The sequence below is a fragment of the Pseudorasbora parva genome, chromosome 10 (assembly GCF_024679245.1).
Source record: "Pseudorasbora parva isolate DD20220531a chromosome 10, ASM2467924v1, whole genome shotgun sequence".
In the NCBI taxonomy this organism is placed as follows: domain Eukaryota; kingdom Metazoa; phylum Chordata; class Actinopteri; order Cypriniformes; family Gobionidae; genus Pseudorasbora; species Pseudorasbora parva.
The window spans coordinates 44910034-44928756 of record NC_090181.1 but is presented as its reverse complement, the minus strand read 5'-3'; the positions used below and the strand labels follow the sequence as shown (position 1 = coordinate 44928756).

At 43.2% G+C, this 18723-nt stretch overlaps 1 protein-coding gene across 1 annotated transcript in view; it reads right to left on the bottom strand.

Annotated features, from left to right (window-relative positions):
* The window catches only part of LOC137091621 (otoferlin), a 49988-nt gene that overhangs the window by 10366 nt on the left and 20899 nt on the right, over positions 1-18723 (bottom strand). Inside the window, exons 20-32 of the mRNA XM_067456237.1 lie at positions 12424-12558; positions 12169-12330; positions 11959-12078; positions 8687-8848; positions 8442-8604; positions 8269-8339; positions 7715-7744; positions 4377-4508; positions 4194-4257; positions 3294-3388; positions 518-661; positions 266-403; positions 54-181 (exon numbers count right to left, since the gene is read on the bottom strand). Coding sequence (XP_067312338.1) covers positions 54-181; positions 266-403; positions 518-661; positions 3294-3388; positions 4194-4257; positions 4377-4508; positions 7715-7744; positions 8269-8339; positions 8442-8604; positions 8687-8848; positions 11959-12078; positions 12169-12330; positions 12424-12558 — 1544 coding nt within the window. The remainder of the gene's footprint in view (positions 1-53; positions 182-265; positions 404-517; positions 662-3293; positions 3389-4193; positions 4258-4376; positions 4509-7714; positions 7745-8268; positions 8340-8441; positions 8605-8686; positions 8849-11958; positions 12079-12168; positions 12331-12423; positions 12559-18723) is intronic.

The following is an 18723-nucleotide window of genomic DNA, read 5'->3' as shown; positions in this document are numbered from 1 at the left end:
AACATTGATATTATCTAGTAATAAATGAGAAGTCTTTAATCAACAGTACTAACTTTCCAAACAAAGGGTTGAGTTGCTTAGAGATGTAGTTCTCTTTATCCTTGATGTCTGTATTTCCAAGCTTGATAGCGATATATGGGTCAGCCTTCCCATTGATGTCTGCGGGATGCAGATCTGTTGCCTGAGACAAAGACATAACAATTGTCCAAATGGCCACACAGAAAAAGACTCAATGCACAGCTCTAAGATCTGTGCGTCTACATACCCTGATGACATAGACCCGGACGAGGATGTTAATTGGATCGTTGTGTGGGATGTTCTGGAACATGCCCATGTTGGAATCAAATCCCGTTTCTCTGAACGCTTCATCTGATACAGGGACTTTGTAGATGCACAAGGAACCCTACAGTATACACAGCAAACAAACTCAGAGATGAGCTTCAGAATGATGAATGCGTTTAATACATTTGTGGGAAGTCAGAAGCAAGAGGAAAGATTGCAATAAGTGACGACAAACCTTGAATTTTCCAATAAGTCTGTCTTCATCTGCTGCGTTCTGCTCAACATTAGCATCATCAGAACACTTCCCTCGATACAGGTTAAAGGTGTGAAGCCAATCTTCAAAGGTGCCGTACTCATATTCAAGCTCTCTGTTGTACACCTGTAGAGGAAACAATAATCCCCGCACTCTTTTACATCCACAAGTCCCCAAGGTATCCCACATGTTTTGCTGGCCTGGGAAGCCATTTCCAAAAAGAATAGAGGTCTTTATCTTATTTTTATTTAAAATAAAATGCTACCAGCCAATGATAGTGCTGAAAGAAAACATGTGGACAACCTATAAAGAACACAACTCCCATGCACGTCTGACTGACAAGTTTGATAATAATAATAATAATAATTCATTACATTTATATAGTGCTTTTCTAGACACTCAAAGCGCTTTACATATTGAAAGGGGAATCTCCTCAACCACCACCAATGTGCAGCATCACCTGGATGATGCGACGGCAGCCATATTGCACCAGAGCTTATGGTGGAGAGGAGACCAAATGATGAAGCCAATCAGGATATGGGGATTATTAGGAGGCCATGATGGACAGAGGCCAATGGGCAAATTAGGACATCCTGGGATTTTTAACGACCACAGAGAGTCAGGACCTCGGTTTAACGTCTCATCTGAAGGACGGTGCTCTTTGACAGTATAGTGTCCCCATCACTATACTGGGGTGTTAGGACCAACACAGACCTCAGGGTGAGCGCCCCCTACTGGCCTCACTAACACCTCTACCAGCAGCTCCTGGTTTTCCCAGTTGGTCTCCCATTCAGGTACTGACCAGGCTCAGCCCTGCTTAGTTTCAGTGGGAAACCAGTCTTGGGCTACAGGGTGATATGGCTGCTGATAAACCACACATTCTTTATTTTAGTATTGTTCCATTACTGTTGGTCACTCTCAATGTTTTATCAAAATGGCGACACTAGGGGTAACTCTTGGGAGCCCCGAACACGTCTGACATATTCAGAAAAGGACAATGACTGTGGAGTTTGCATGTCTGGCCATGGACATACGGGTATAAAAGGCATGCACCACACACTCAGCATTGTTCTTCGGAACCAAAGCGCAGAGTCTCTTTATGTAAGAGAAACACATTTTCCATTCACCTTATTGCTGCTTGAACCCGAGCACACATCAGCTGTCTCTCTAGTCGTTTGCAGAGATAAGTGAACCCTTGGTGTATCAGTGGCGTTCTAAAAGAGGCAGTTCCCTTAATAAAAGCGCAAACTGCTCTAAAAGAGCTACAATGCGGATTGTATGGACCTCTGTGTCCTTCTGGGTGTAAGAAGCGATTCTGGGCGATTTCTATCCCTCGGAGGGCCTACGCCAGGGGTGTCCAACCCTGTTCCTGGAGAGCTACCCTCCTACAGATTTTAGTTCCAGCACTGCTCCAACACACCTGTCTGTAATTATCTAGCACCCTGATTACCACGATTAGATAGTTCAGGTGTGTTTGATTCAGGTTGGAGCTAAAATGGAGCAAAATCTCATGCTGAAACAGCATTCATGGATGGGTCATGCACTCACTACGAGAACATGCCCATAGCAATGTTGTAGCCCCAGAGAGAGTGTATGACTTCGGTGCATTTATGGCTGCAAAATGCCACCACTTGGAGGAATCGTCCAAGGCTCCCATCCAACGATTGTAAGTTTACCTCATCTCTGATGGTGAGGGCTTACAATGAGGATGGCCAGACCGCCTCCATCCTGCATGTGATGGCAGTCCTTCAGACCAGTATATCAGACCCAAAGCATTGAAAGACCTGCACAAGGCTAGTCCTGATCCAGAGGTTATGCTCTCCGACATCCACAATAGTGGTCCAGGAGTGCCATCTATGGTTAAACCTTGCTGAGATGTGGGAAAATGTACTTTCTTGATGCTTCTATTGCCCACAAGGGCCTATTTGGTGACACTGTCGAGGATTTTGCGCATCAGTTATGGAGCACATCTTGCCTCGGCGAGACTCTACTTCTAGACCCCTGAGAGCACAAGCTCCACCTGTTTGTTTGCCTTTTCTGAAAAGGTTAGAGATGTATGGAGCTCACAAGAGTGACCCCTAGTGTCTGTATTTCGACACTGTGTGCACACTGTAAAAATTTTTTTTAGAAAAAAAGTTACCTGGTTGCCTTAAAATTTTGAGTTCATTGAAATTAAAATTTTGAGTTAATACAATGAACATTTTTTTGAGATTCGACAACCTTTATTAAAAGGTTTTGTAAGCATATTGGGTAATTGTGTGTTTTATTTCTGATGACGCAGTGAAACATGCCAAATAGTGCTATTTTCATGATTTATCAAATTTTGTTATGTGATTCAGATAACAAAATATTTTGAGTTTCTATTTATTAAAAAAATTTCCTTCATTGTATCATTGTATACATTTTTTATTTCAATAAACTCAAAATTTTAAGGCAACCAGGTTACTTACTTTTAAAGTTAAACCAACAAAAACCAAGATTTTTTTCTACAGTGCACTAGCAACTGTGATGTTAATGTAGGGGTTATTTTAGCATACAGGTACTTTCTACTATGCAACGACATAGTTCAAATAAACTTTATAGTTGATTTGAACTGTGCATATTTTTTTAGACATTACGTTGCACAGTCCAATTCATGTCCTTGAATGAGCGTATATTTATATTCATATTTGTGAGCCTTCATATAGCATTGACGAGAAGAACGACTGCACCTATGCCTTCCCTTTTCAAATGAACTTTAGTTGTTAAACAAATGTACCTTCAGTTCTTCTATTTTATGCTTCTTCTTCTCTGGTACGCCATCCCCAGGCATGGCTTTGTTCTTGTTTCCCTTTCCTCTCTTCTTCTTGGTCCCTTTCCAACATCATCGGTACAAAGAACAGAAAAGAAGAGAACAAACAAGCATTGAGTTTCAATATTACAAATAGAGCTAATACAAACTTTTAAACAGGATTATTATATGTGAATAAATATCTGTCAACTAACTTCATCTGGGAAGTACTAAAATGTTTTTATAAAAAGGAAATTGTTGATATATTGTGTTACATAATGAATTGTCTTATGCATAAATATATTATTTATTAATTATTATGTCCTATTTATGTTTTTAATGGGGAAAAGTAATATTTTACTGGACTGAAGCAGCTTAGGTTTTACTTACTAGATAAACAAAATCAAATAAGAAAATTTTTTGAGGAACGTTTATTTTTTCATCTTTCAATCATCATTGTATTGCATTGCATTTTATATTTTTTTAACAATAGAGCTTTGATAATAAAACTAAGCATTTAAATATAATCAACTAAGATATTTTTGACAGAAATAGTGACGGCTGATAATGAGATCTCATTGATTTACACACATCAGAAATTCATATTTTTGTTCATATAAATATCAGTATCTGCACCAAACTGTTTGTTCAGTTTGGGCCTTTGAATAAAATTGAGCTGTTTTCATATTCTCACTATAATCAGACTATATGAGCCATAAACTGGTCTATCAAATATGATACTCAACAACAACAAACTTCAAAACAATATTTCATGCCAGGCATTACAGGGTTACATTTAATGTTGATATAGTGCAAGTTAATCAATGATTTTAGATTTGTACAGGTGTCTCGTGTTAGAGAAATAATCAATGACACTGCTTGAGTTACCTCCACCCTCTCCAGAGTCAAAATCCTCCTTTTCGTCAGCTTCTGCCTCTTGTGCTTTCATGGTCTAAATTGTTCAGAAAATAGTATTTTCTCAGTTTAAAAAAATCCTAAATCATGCATTTTATGGATTTCAAGGTATCTTTTGGCAAATGTAAAATAATTCCATTCTTCAATAGCTCTTACCTCTTTCATTGTTTCAATTGAGGCAAAGTATTTGGACCACCAGTCCAGCATGCTTTCATCCAGTTCCTCCTCTTCAGCCTCCTCACCCTTCTTCCGCTTCTTTTTCCCTTTCCCACCTTTGTCATCATCTGGCTGCCACAATGTTCAAGACACACAATTCAAAAAGCCCTTTTCACACAAAAATAATGAATTTATGAATGTTATTTTTTCCCCAGCTAATGGGGAACGTTCTCTGAACTTTGGCTAATGTTCTGGCAAGGTTCTCTTAAAGTTATGAACAAACGTTCTTCCAGTAACATTATCAGGTCTTTAATTATGTCCTTAGAATGTAAGTGCAAGTGCAAAAACATCATTCAGGGACTGGTTTTTAAATGTCACTAGTTGTTTAAGAATGTTCAGATTGTTTTTTTGTTTTTGTTTTTTAAAGTTACATTTGCATGTTTGCAAAATGATGAACTGGAATGTTCCCTTGACATTTGCATAACCAAGAAGAAATGTTTTTAAAAAATGTTTTAATGACTTTATGGGAAAATTAGCAAAAACATTATCAAATTTGTTTGCTGGGATGAAAGTGACAGGCACTAAGCATAATACTTCTACTTCTTTCGGCTGTTCCCTTCAGGGGTCGCCACAGCGAATCATCTGCCTCCATCTATTCCTATCCTCTGTATCCTCTTCTCTCAGACCAACTACCTTCATGTCCTCCTTCCCTACATCCATAAACCTCCTCTTTGGTCTTCCTCTTGACCTCCTGCCTGGCAGCTCTAACCTCAGCATCCTTTTACTGATGTATTCACTCCCCCTCCTCTGAACATGTCCAAACCATCTCAACCTGGCCTCTTTAACTTTGTCTCCAAAACATCTCACATGTGCTGTCCCTCTGATGTACTCATTCCTGATCCTACTCATCCTCGTCACTCCCAAAGAGAACCTCAACATCTTCAGCTCTGCTACCTCTAGCTCTTCCTCCTGTCTTTTACTCAGTGCAACTGTCTCCAAACCATACACCATCGCTGGTCTCACTACTGTCCTTTACACCCTTCCTTTCATTCTTGCTGGTACTCTTATCACACAACAGACCTGACACTTCTCCACCCATTCCAACCTGCCTGCACATGCTTCTTCACCTCTTTTCCACACTCCCCCATTGCTCTGGACTGTTGACCCTAAGTACTTAAAATCCTGCACCTTCTTTACCTCTTCTCCCTGTAACCTCACTGTTCCACTTGGTTCTCTCTCATTCACACACATACTTGCTGCGACTAACCTTCATTCCTCTTCTCTCCAGAGCAAACCTCCAACTCTCTAGACTTTCCTCCACCTGCTCCCTGCTCTTACTACAGATCACAATGTCATCCGCAAACATCATAGTCCATGGAGATTCCTGTCTGACCTCATCTGTCAGCCTGTCCATCACCACCGCAAACAAGAAGGGGCTCAGAGCCGATCCTTGATGCAGTCCCACCTTCACCGTGAAGTCTTCTGTCTCACCTACGGCACACCTTACCCCGTCCTACTGCTCTCATACATATCCTGCACCACTCTAACATACTTCTCCGCCACTCCAGACCTCCTCATACAATACCACAGCTCCTCTCTCGGCACTCTGTCATATGCTTTCTCTAAATCTACAAAGACACAATGCAGCTCTTTCTGACCCTCTCTGTACTTCTCCATCAACATTCTCAAAGCAAATAATGCATCTGTAGTGCTCTTTCTTGGCATGAAACCATACTGCTGCTCACAAATGTCCACTTCTCCCCTTAGCCTTGCTTCCACTACTCTTTCCCACAACTTCATTGTATGGCTCATCAGCTTAATACCTCTGTAGTTTCCACAACTCTGCACATCTCCCTTGTTCTTAAAAATCGGCACCAAAACACTTCTCCTCCATTCCTCAGGCATCCTCTCACTCTCTAAGACCTTGTTGAACAACCTAGTTAAAAACTCTACTGCCATTTCTCCTAGACACTTCCATACCTCCACTGGAATGTCATCAGGGCCAACTGCCTTTCCTCTCTTCATCCTCTTCAAAGCTCTCCTAACTTCACCCTTGCTAATACTTTCTACTTTCTGGTCAACGGTATTTGCCTCTACAACTCTTCTCTCCCTATCATTTTCCTCATTCATCAGTTCTTCAAAGTACTCCTTCCATCTTTCCCTCACCCTCCTGTCACCTGTCAAAACATTTCCATCTCTATCTTTAATCACTCTAACCTGCTGCACATCCTTTCCATCTCTATCCCTCTGCCTCGCCAACCGATACACATCCCTCTCACCTTCCTTACTATCTAACCTTGCATACATGTCCTCATACGCTCTCTGTTTGCCCTTTGCCACCTCTATCTTAACCTCACGCTGCATCACCCTATATTCCCATCTACTTTCCTCCGTCCTCTCACTGCCCCACTTCTTCCTAGCTAACCTCTTCCACTGGATACTCTCCTGGACTTCCTCATTCCACCACCAAGTCTCCTTGTTTTCTTTCCTCCTTCCAGATGACACACCTAGCACCTAGCATATGCACTAACAACATTCAACATCACACCTTCAATATCCAGCTTCAGAATCACTCCAACTCCATTTTTCTTCCTGTCCACACCATTATAAAACAGTTTAAACCCTGCTCCAATGCTTCTAGCCTTGCTCCCTTTCCACCTGGTCTCCTGGACACACAGAATGTCAACTTTCCTCCTCTGCATCATATCTACTAGCTCTCTGCCTTTACCTGTCATTGTACCAACATTCAAAGTCCCTACTTTCAGTCCTAAACTCTTGCCTTTCCTCTTCTCTTTCTGCCTACGGACACGCTTTCCTCCTCTCCTTCTTTGACTAACAGTAGCCCAATTTCCACCAGTGCCCTGTAGGTCAACAGCACTGATGGCGGTCGTTGTTAACCCGGGACCCAACCGATCCGGTACGGAAGTCATATTCGTGATTTGCATAATGGATTTGGCAAAAATTTTACGTTGGATGCCCTTCCTGACACAACCCTCTCTATTTATCCGGGCTTGGGACCGGCACAAAAGGTACACTGGCATGTGACCTCCTGTGGCTAGCATAATACACTGTAAAAAAAAAAAAAAAAAACAGGTCTCTAATTGAAAATTTTTAAGTGACTGAACACAACTAAATTTTTCAGTTGGACGAATTAAATTTCTGAGAATTAGAAAAAATTCAGAAATTCAGAAACTGCATCATTTCACAGAAATTAAATTCTGCCAACTGAAAAAATTAGATGTGATCTGTCACTAGAAAAAAACTTTTATTAGAGACCTGATTTTTTTTTTTTTTTTTACAGTGTTAGAAAGAAACACATCTGATATCTGTATACATACCATATCAACTTTAACCACAGCATCAGATGCCTGAAATTCAATAAAATGAACAAGTTCAAAAGTCAGGTTATAGCATAATCTTTTGTTAAACAATGTTTTTATAAAACCCCTATAGTATTAGAAGATGATTTACAGTACCAGACAAAAGTTTGGACACAACTACTTATTGTTTATAAAAAAATCTAATATTACAATCACATAAATTAAAATAACACAAATGCAGTCTGCATGATGTAGTGATAAAAACATGACAATAATGAAAAGTCATATTTGATGGCATAAACAATAGCGAAGGAGATGCATCACTGCAAACTTTTTATGTTTCACTAGTCCATCCAACGTTCATTTTGCAGGAACCTTTATCCAAAGTGACAATTGAGGAATACAGAAAGCGATTCGTCATGAAGAGGCGAGTAAACACAAGGCATTGCTTAGAGTAGCATAAGCTAGAATAGAGAGGGATTAAAGGAAAGTGAAAGTGTACGTTTTTTATGTGTGTCCAAATGTTTGATTGATACTGATTCATTTTTATTTTATTTTGTATAGTTTCCTACTGAGTCAAGTTTGACCACTGTCTCAATCTTCTTTACGGGTGGTTCTGGCTCTGTGTGGATCACAACCTCCTCTGTAGAGGAAGAACAACATTAGTTGAGCTTGGTATAGCTGAAAAATGAGGATTATACACAAGTTTGAAATGATTATCATTTATATAGCCCTGCATACACACCCATAGCAGACCAGTTATTGACACTCTTGTCCGACGGCCTGTAAATAAATTTGCGTAGAGTTGTGACGGCATGAGAGCCGACTAGCGTGTAACGGCCAAACGCCCGGCAGTCCACCACCCGAATGTTCAGAGGGGGATGGAGAAGCTCGTTCTCAGGCAGGTCCTGGGGGAAATCATCAGTGCCATCACATGTTTGCAGTGCAACCATTTTGAAAATTCAGAGATATAAAAGTGCAAAAACTCACCACTTCAAACCACTTAACCAGAGTGCTGAAGTTGGGGTTTTTCTTGTAGTTCTGAATCAGCGCTGACTGAATGCCTTTCCCCGCACACTCGATGTCCACACGGGGACGGTCAACTTGGGCGAGGTTCACCCGCTTTAAATCCCTCAAGCCCCAGAAGAGAACCTGCACAAATATTTAGTTCATTTAATTCAGATATTTTTACTTAGATTTGTGCAGTGGGCGGTGGCATGGCGGCTTCAACCGGTTGGACGCGTAGCGTTTTTACCAATTCCTCCGTGAGTGATGTTATAGTTGTATAAGTGCACCTTGCTTTTTTGTGTGACCGTTCTGGCTCTTCTTCACAAGACTGTAAGTCATGATAGTCTAGTGGAGTATTTTTGTAGTATGTTTCACTCTTAGAAGAAAATAATCGATCTGCACTACGTGTTTGGAAAAAATGGTTCACTGCAAAAAATGCTTTTCTTCCTTAGTATTTTTGTCTTGTTTCTAGTCCAAACATCTAAACATTCTTAAAATAAGAAGTATTTACTAGACAAGCACAAGTTATTGTCTTGTTTTGGGGAAATATATCTTTAAATTAAGAGAGTAAGAAAAATAAGCTAAATAATCTGCCAGTGGGGTAAACAAAATCTTAAAACAACATTATTTTTCTTACCTCATTAGCAGATTATTTATCTTATTTAAGCAAAAACTCTCTTCATTTTGAGTTATTTTTTCCCAAAACAAGACAATAATTTTTACTTGTCTAGTAAATGTAAGAATTTTGCGATATTTAGACTAGAAACAACACAAAAATACTAAGTAAGAAAAGCATTTTTTGCAGTGTTTATAGAACCTTTTTAGCATAAAAGTATCCTCAACTCCAAAGAACATTTTATGCTAAAAAGGTTCTATAATGACAAGAAAGAACCTGTTTGGCTCTTAAAGGGTTCTATATAGAACCTTTTAGGGGTTCCAAATACGTAGCGCTGATAGAACCTTTTCTTCTAATTGTTAAAATCCAGAGACAGTATATATACACCGGTCAGGCATAACATGGACCACATTCCCTAATATCGTGCTGGTCCCACTTTTTCTGCCAAAACAACCCTGACCCGTCGAGGCATGGACTCCACTTGACCCCTGAAGGTGTGCTGTGGTATCTGGCAGCGAGATGTTAGCAGCAGATGCTTTAAGTCCTGTAAGTTGTAAGGTGGATCAGACTTGTTTGTTCAGCACATCCCACAGATGCTCGTTTGGATTGAGATCTGGGGAATTTGGAGGCTGAGTCAACGCCTCAAACTCATGTTGTGCTCCTCAAACCATTCCTGAAGCATTTGTGCTTTGTGTCAGGAGCATTATCCTGCTGGAAGAGCCACAGCCACCAGAATACCGTTTCCATTAAAGGGTGAACATGGTCTCAGCAGTGCTTAGGTAGGTGGAGCGTGTCAATGTAACATCCACATGGATGGAGGACCCAAGGTTTCCCAGCAGAACATTGCCCAAAGCATCACACTGCCTCCGCCGGCTCACCTTCTTCCCATAGTGCATCCTGGGGCCATGTGTTCCCCAGGTAAGACACACACACACACACCCGGCCATCCACGTGATGTAAAAGAAAACGTGACCTCCTTCTTCCATTGCTCCGTGGTCCAGTTCTGATTTTATTAAAATTGACAATTCTTTTTAATGGAATATTGCAGAATGTATTGGTCATGGTCATTAAAATTAATGGTCCTTGTAATCTTGAATCAGAATAACTGCTCATCTCTTCTCTGATGATGAGGGCGGGGCAACCTGTCACTCACATGAGATCCACCAATAGCAATCCATAGCCATCCAATCAATTCCCCACAGACACAATCAAGCCCCGCCCTACATTTGTTCTTGTTTCACTCGGATATATGGCACAATAGCGAAGAAAAGACCAGCGCAACTTCTGTTTCATAGCGACTTTAACATCTTGATTTTTATAAAGCTAATATGTATTGAAAAATGCTACACAGATCATTTTTACTTGACATATTTGGAATTCAAACCGACGAAATTCCCAAAAAGACGATGAATTTTTGTACCTAAATACAATAATCACATAACATAATTACCAAAGGTAAAAAAAAAATATGTTTTTGTCTTTTGAAGGTTGTCTAGGCCAGGTGTTTTCAAACTTTATGATGCCAAGGACCCCCAATTATGATAAACCTTAATGAGGGACCCCCTTCCTAAAATCCATCTCTATATGTTTCTTTATGAAAAAACCCCCAGTAAGTCATAGTAAGTGTGACATTATAAATACAACATATGGTTTCCAAACTTAAAGGTCCCGTTCTTCGCGTGTTTTTGAAGCTTTGATTGTGTTTACAGTGTGCAATATAACATGAGTTCATGTTTCGCGTGTAAAAAAACAGTATTTTTCACACAATTGGCTTATCTATACAGCGCTGTTTCCTCTGTCCTAAAAATGGCCTGATGACTTCCTTGTTCAATGAAGTCCCTCCTTCAGAAATACGTAACGAGTTCTGATTGGGCCAGCGCTTCCCGTGTGATTGGACAGCAGCTTAGCGCACTTTGCCCGGAAAGGTCCCGCCTCTTACCATAACGGGGCGATGCAAGCTCTGAATGCGCGCTCTTCTCCACGTGGGAGAGCAACGAGACCACGCCCCCTATTGTGCGTGTTCTTGTGGGCGGAGGGTTAGTCAACAAACGGTTCTAGTGACGTCATTACAGCAGGAAGTGCAGCGGTTTAGTCCAAACCAGCCGTTCGCTGTAGGCTGTGAAAGGGAACTTCTGTTAAATAAAATATCTCGCTTGGCATTGAACTTTGAACTTTATAATTTTACAGGTATTATTTATGCTCTAACAGTAACATTACACACTAACTAAAGTTTGAAAGATGGAATCACGAAAAACAGGACCTTTGAACTTGCTCTATTTAATGTTGGATGTATAAACCTGAAGAACATTTTCAATTAAAAATGATTTGTATAAGCAACTTTCACCATAAATGCATGTAAACAAGCCCTCATACTGCGTTAAGAAAACTACCTTACAGCCCCAGTGAGTGAGATAAAGGGAGAAAACTCACTATAAAAGGTAAAAGACAAACATATACATTCTGGAAAGTTTGTTTATGGCAAGAAAGAAGAGAAACATTTAGAAAACGAAACAGTTTATCCATTTTTGCTTTGTCTTTTTATTCCCTGAAATTTTCTGGGGACCCCTTAGCACCTTCTGGAGGACCCCAGTTTGAAAACCCCTGGCCTCAAAAGGACACAAGATAATGAGCTACTCACCTCAATTCGGTATTTACTCAAGACAGGTCTTATGCCAATAGGAACGGGCAGGATTGGACCACGGTCAATATCTGTCGGTCCATCTATTGGAGGCAGGTCGGCCTTTCCAGCGGGTCCAATCTGGAAGATTTCCACAATACCTGAATATATATGCACACACACATACACAGACTAAAGTTTAAAAACATGTCCTGGCAGTGACAGGCGCACCTGAAGCAGTTCAAAGGCAGCGAGCATTTCTCCCGCAGTGCAGTTTCCCCGGTAGATCTGGTAGTACTCTAGTTGAGGAGGGAAGCGCGGCGGCCCGTAATGCTCATCTGACATCTTGGTTATAGGTTTAGCAAATGTCCTACCCATGAAATCGGCTTTTCCCTTGAGAAGCACAATGAGATTGGAGCACATTTATGAGCGTGACAACAAGAAAAGCAGAAGAAAGTGAACACTTCTGAAGTTATCAACACTCACGACAGTGTCCTGGTCATAGATCTCAATGACGATTATCGGAGGATCGTCTCTCAGTTCGCCAGCCTCGCCATAGAGCTCCACATTATCGAACACCAGCAGCTGATCCCATGTAGGACACAACGTCTCATTCAGCACCTGAGAAAAATAATCAACTTTTTACATTGTTCTTTAAACTCTGTGTGGTGATTTGCTACATTAAATCTCAAACAGCTCAATTATCATCTGCTTAAGCTAAAAAGCACCAAACTACTTTTTTTAGTACGTACACTATATTGCCAAAAGCTTTGGGACGCCTGCCTGCACATGAACTTTAATGACATCCCATTCCTTTGCAGCTCTAACAGCTTCAGCTCTTCTGGGAAGGCTTTTCCACAAGGTTTAGGAGTGTGTTTATGGGGATTTTTGACTATTCTTCTAGAAGCGCATTAGTGAGGTCAGGCACTGATGTTGGACGCGAAGGCCTGGCTCTCAGTCTCTGCTCTAATTCATCCCAAAGCTGTTCAATCGGGTTGAGCTCAGGACTCGGGACTTGAGCTCGGGTTGTGCAGGCCAGTCAAGTTCCTCCTCACCAAACTCGCTCATCCGTGTCTTAATGGACACTGTACAGTGGTGCACAGTCATGTTGGAACCGGAAGTGGCAGTCCCCAATCTGTTCCCACAAAGTTGGGAGCATGAAATTATCCAAAATGGCTTGGTATGCAGAATTATTAAGAGTTCCTTTCACTGGAACTAAGGGGCCAAGTACAACCCCTGAAAACAACCCCACACCAAACTTTACACTTAGGACAATGCAGTCAGGCAAGTACCGTTCTCCTGGTAACCGCCAAACCCAGACTTGTCCATGGGATTGCCCAAAAGAGAAGAGTGATTGGTCGCTCAGAGAACACGTCTCACTGCTCTATAGTCCGGTGGCGGCTGCTTTACTCCACTGCATCCCATGCTTTGCATTTCTCTTGGTGATGTAAAGCTTGGATGAGCTGCTTGGTCATGTCATGAAGCTCTCTATGCACTGTTCTTGAGCTCATCTGAAGGACACATGAAGTTTGGAGGTCTGTAGTCTGACTCTGCAGAAAGTTGCCGACTTCTGCACACTGTGCACCTCAGCATGCGCTGACCCCGCTCTGTGATTTTACATGGCCTACCACTTTGTGGCTGAGTTGCTGTTGTTCCCAGTGGCTTCCACTTTGTTATAATCCCTCTAACAGTTGAGCATGGAATATTTAGTATTGAGGAAATTTCATGAATGGACTTATTGCACAGGTGGCAACCTATCACGCCCGCACGCTTGAGTTCACTGAGCTCCTGAGAGCGGCCCATTCTTTCACTAATGTGTGTAGAAGCGTCTGCAGGCCTAGTACTTTATTTATACACCTGAGGCCATGAAGTGATTGAACACCTGAATTAGAGGTTTTGGAGGGGTGTCCCAATACTTTTGGCAATATACAGTGCCTTGCGAAAATATCCGCCCCCCGTGAACTTTGCGACCTTTTGCCACATTTCAGGCTTCACACATAATGATATGAAAATGTAATTTTTTTGTGGAATGAAGTGGAATGAAATTTATTGGATATTTCAAACTTTTTTAACAAATCAAAAACTGAAAAATTGGGCGTGCAAAATTATTTGGCCCCCTTAAGTTAATACTTTGTAGCGCCACCTTTTGCTGCGATTACAGCTGTAAGTCGCTTGGGGTATGTCTCTATCAGTTTTGCACATCGAGAGACTGAAATTTTTGCCCATTCCTCCTGCAGAACAGCTCGAGCTCAGTGAGGTTGGATGGAGAGCGTTTGTGAACAGCAGTTTTCAGTTCTTTCCACAGATTCTCGATTGGATTCAGGTCTGGACTTTGACTTGGCCATTCTAACACCTGGATATGTTTATTTTTGAACCATTCCATTGTAGATTTTGCTTTATGTTTTGGATCATTGTCTTGTTGGAAGACAAATCTCCGTCCCAGTCTCAGGCCTTTTGCAGACTCCATCAGGTTTTCTTCCAGAATGGTCCCGCATTTGGCTCCATCGATCTTCCCATCAATTTTAACCATCTTCCCTGTCCCTGCTGAAGAAAAGCAGGCCCAAACCATGATGCTGCCACCACCATGTTTGACAGTGGGGATGGTGTGTGTTCAGGGTGATGAGCTGTGTTGCTTTTACACCAAACATAACGTTTTGCATTGTTGCCAAAAAGTTCAATTTTGGTTTCATCTGACCAGAGCACCTTCTTCCACATGTTTGGTGTGTCTCACAGGGGGCTTGTGGCAAACTTTAAACAACACTTTTTTCTTCTTGCCACTCTTCCAGAAAGGCCAGATTTGTGCAGCATACAACTGATTGTTGTCCTATGGACAGAGTCTCCCACCTCAGCTGTAGATCTCTGCAGTTCCTCCAGCGTGATCTTGGGTCTCTTGGCTGCATCTCTGATCAGTCTTCTTCTCTTATGAGCAGAAAGTTTAGAGGGACAGCCAGGTCTTGGTAGATTTGCAGTGGTCTGATACTCCTTCCATTATAATATTATTGCTTGCACAGTGCTCCTTGGGATGTTTAAAGCTTGGGAAATATTTTTGTATCAAAATCCTGTCACGGTTCATCAATCCATCCTCTCATTCACTTTGTGTTGTGTGGTTGTGTTGGGGGCGTGGTTTCTGATTATTGCCTGAGCACTATCACCTGCTGCACTCATCACCGCTGCCTTTATAGACGTGTCACTGATTGCACACATTGTCAGATCGTTGCAGGCTACTGTGGTCCCTGGTGTTGGCCGTGTTCTCCCGGGAGATCGCCTCTGTTCCGGATTCCAGGATTCCTTCGGTTCTTCTGCCCACTGCTTCCACTGAGCCTCTGACCAGCTCACCGCCTTCTCCGTCTTCTGGACCTGCCTGGCCGTTCTGGACCTTGCCTGCCCGTTCTGAGTTTCTCTGTGGTCTTCGGACTTTATGAACTTTGTGCAGTTCTGTCAAATAAATGAGTTAATCGCATTTGAATCTTTCAGTCCCTTTTTAGAACCTGACAGAATGATCTGACCGCAAAATGGATCCAGCGAGAATTGCAGGACTGCAGGAGTATCTTGCTAACAGTAACCAGAGGATGGACCACCAGGAGGAACAGGTGACAGGGACCACCCAGGCGGTACAGGCTCTCGTGGCGCAGGTGTCCGAGCTCTCCACCCAGTTACAACAGCTCAGACAACCCACTGCGCCAGCCCCACCGCCGGTCCCCCAGAACCCAGCTAACATCAACGGCCAGCACGAGCCTCGCATCCCCACGCCGGAACGCTATGCAGGCGAGCCTAATCTGTGTAGATCCTTTTTAACCAGATGCTCCCTGTTTTTCTCGTTACAGCCCATGACATTTGCCACGGAGAATTCTAGAGTGGCATTAGTACTGAACTTGCTGGCGGGCCGTGCTGCGCTGTGGAGAATGGCGGTTTGGGAGAACCAACATCCGTGCTGCTCCTCGTTCCAAGCACTCTCGGAGGAGATGAGACGGGTCTTCGACCGTGCCGTAGTGACTAGCGGAGCTTCGCCAAGGCAATCGACCCGTCTCCGATTACATCATCGAGTTCCGGACTTTAACAGCAGAGTGCAAATGGAACGAGGAGGCGCAGTGGGATAATTTCCTGCATGGGCTGGCTGACCGTGTCCAACGGGAGATTTTCACGCTGGAACTACCCACTAATCCTAACGGACTCATGGAGTTGGCTGTGCGAGTGGATTCACGCCTGGAGTACCGTGACCAACATTTTCAGACAAGGAGATTACCAGAATACCGGGAGTTTCTGACCAATGACACGGTCAGCCCACCCAACGATCACGAGCCCATGCAGGTGGGGAGAGCTCGGCTTTCCCGGGAGGAGAGAGAGCGCCGGAGGACGGGAGGCTTGTGTCTTTATTGTGGCGCGGCGGGGCATTTCCTCAACCAGTGTCCGTTAAAAGATCGAGCCCGACATTAGAACGGGGGTTACTGTCGGGTGGAGCTGCGTTGGGGAAATCCTCGTCCGCGACTCTCCTTCCGGGTAGGTTGCAGTGGGCCACCGGATCTCACCACTGCCAGGCGTTGGTGGACTCCGGGGCAGAGGGTAGTTTTTTGGACCGTTGCCTTGCCTCACAGCTTCAGATCCCTCTCACCCCCCTTCCCAACCCCATTGCTGTGCACGCCCTTAACGGACAGACTCTCCCCACTATCACACACACCACTGACACCCTCACTCTGGTCATATCGGGCAATCACACTGAGACTATTAAATTTTTCATCACAGACTCCCCCCTCATCCCCGTTGTCCTCGGTCATCCCTGGTTGTTGAAGCACAATCCCAGGGTTGATTGGGGACACAATTCGGTTACTGGATGGAGTAATCAGTGCCATGCCTCTTGTCTTGTTTCTGCTCGTTCGTCTGTGTCTTGTTCTGTGTTTCAGGAGGAGACGATGGATTTGTCTAACGTGCCTGCGGAGTACCTCGACCTGAAGGAGGTGTTCAGTAAGTCCCGGGCTGCTTCTCCCCCTCCCCACCATCCCTATGACTGTGCTATAGACTTACTGCCAGGCAAGTCTCTGCCCAAAGGCAAGTTATACTCTCTTTCTTTACCCGAGAGGGAGGCCATGGAGAAATACATTTCTGATTCTCTAGCTTCTGAGTTCATCCGCCCCTCTTCTTCTCCAGCGGGGGCGGGGTTCTTTTTCGTGAGTAAGAAGGATGGTTCTCTGCGACCTTGTATTGATTACCGGGGGTTGAACAACATCACGGTAAAGAATACTTATCCCTTGCCGTTGATGTCTTCAGCCTTCGAGAGGTTACAGGGAGCATCCGTATTCACGAAATTGGACTTACGTAATGCTTATCATTTGGTGCGCATAAGAGAGGGGGATGAGTGGAAGACGGCGTTTAATACCCCTAGGGGCCATTTTGAATATTTGGTCATGCCCTTCGGGCTTTCCAACTCCCCCGCAGTCTTCCAGGCACTAGTCAATGACGTGTTGGGAGACATGGTCGATCAGTTTCTGTATGTCTACCTGGATGACATATTGATTTTTTCTTCGTCTCTCCAGGAGCATGTCCGACACGTCAGACTAGTGCGTCAGAGGTTGCTAGAGAATGGGCTTTTTGTCAAGGCAGAGAAATGCGTGTTTCATGCACAGTCTGTTTCTTTCCTGGGTTATATCGACTCATCCGAGGGAATGCGCATGGATCCTGACAAAGTTAAGGCTGTGATAGATTGGCCAAGTCCAGATTCCCGTAAGGCCCTACAGAGGTTTCTGGGATTCGCCAATTTCTATCGGCGTTTTATTCGCAACTTCAGCCAACTAGCCGGGCCTCTAACAGCGTTAACCTCCTCCAGAACTGTCTTCAGGTGGTCTGGTGCAGCCGAGGCTGCATTTTCCAAACTCAAGAGCCGCTTCGGTTCGGCTCCCATTCTGGTGACCCCTGATCCATCTAGACAGTTCGTGGTGGAGGTTGACGCGTCAGAGACGGGGGTTAAACTTGCATTGGAAGAATGGTGTCATTGGTTAGAGGGGTCAGGGGTACCTTTCATCGTATGGACCGATCATAAGTATCTTGAGTACATCAGATCTGTTAAAAGACTCAACTCTAGGCAGGCTCGGTGGGTCCTTTTTTTCGGACATTTCAATTTTTCTCTATCGTACCGCCCGGGTTCCAAGAACATCAAACCCGATGCCTTGTCGCGCGTTTTTGACCGCTCCAAACGCCCGTCTACTCCCGAGTGTATTTTACCTGACAGACTGGTGGTCTCCACACTCGTATGGGAGGTCGAGTCGAGGGTAAAGTCGGCCCTAGAAGGGGTAATGCCCCCGCCCGGCGGGCCACCGAGTCGGTATTTAGACGGAGACTTGATTACACACAGGTGGATTCTATTTATCATCATTAGTCATTTAGGTCAACATTGGATCATTCAGAGATCCTCACTGAACTTCTGGAGAGAGTTTGCTGCACTGAAAGTAAGCACGCCCAACTTTTCAGTTTTTGATTTGTTAAAAAAGTTTGAATTATCCAATAAATTTCGTTCCACTTCATGATTGTGTCCCACTTTACTTTACTTTACTTTTCAAATTACAGTTTCATATCATTATTTTTGAAGCCTGATATGTGGCAAAAGGTTGCAAAGTTCAAGGGGGCCGGATATTTTCGCAAGGCATTGTAGTATATTAATATAGGGTACCGCAGATATGACGCAATTGACAGGCGACTTCCTCAAACGCTATGCTGACACGTCCCGGTCCATAGTTAAAATAGCAATTTTCTCACAATTTACAAAAAGTTGGAAACGTTTGGGATACTGTAAGTACT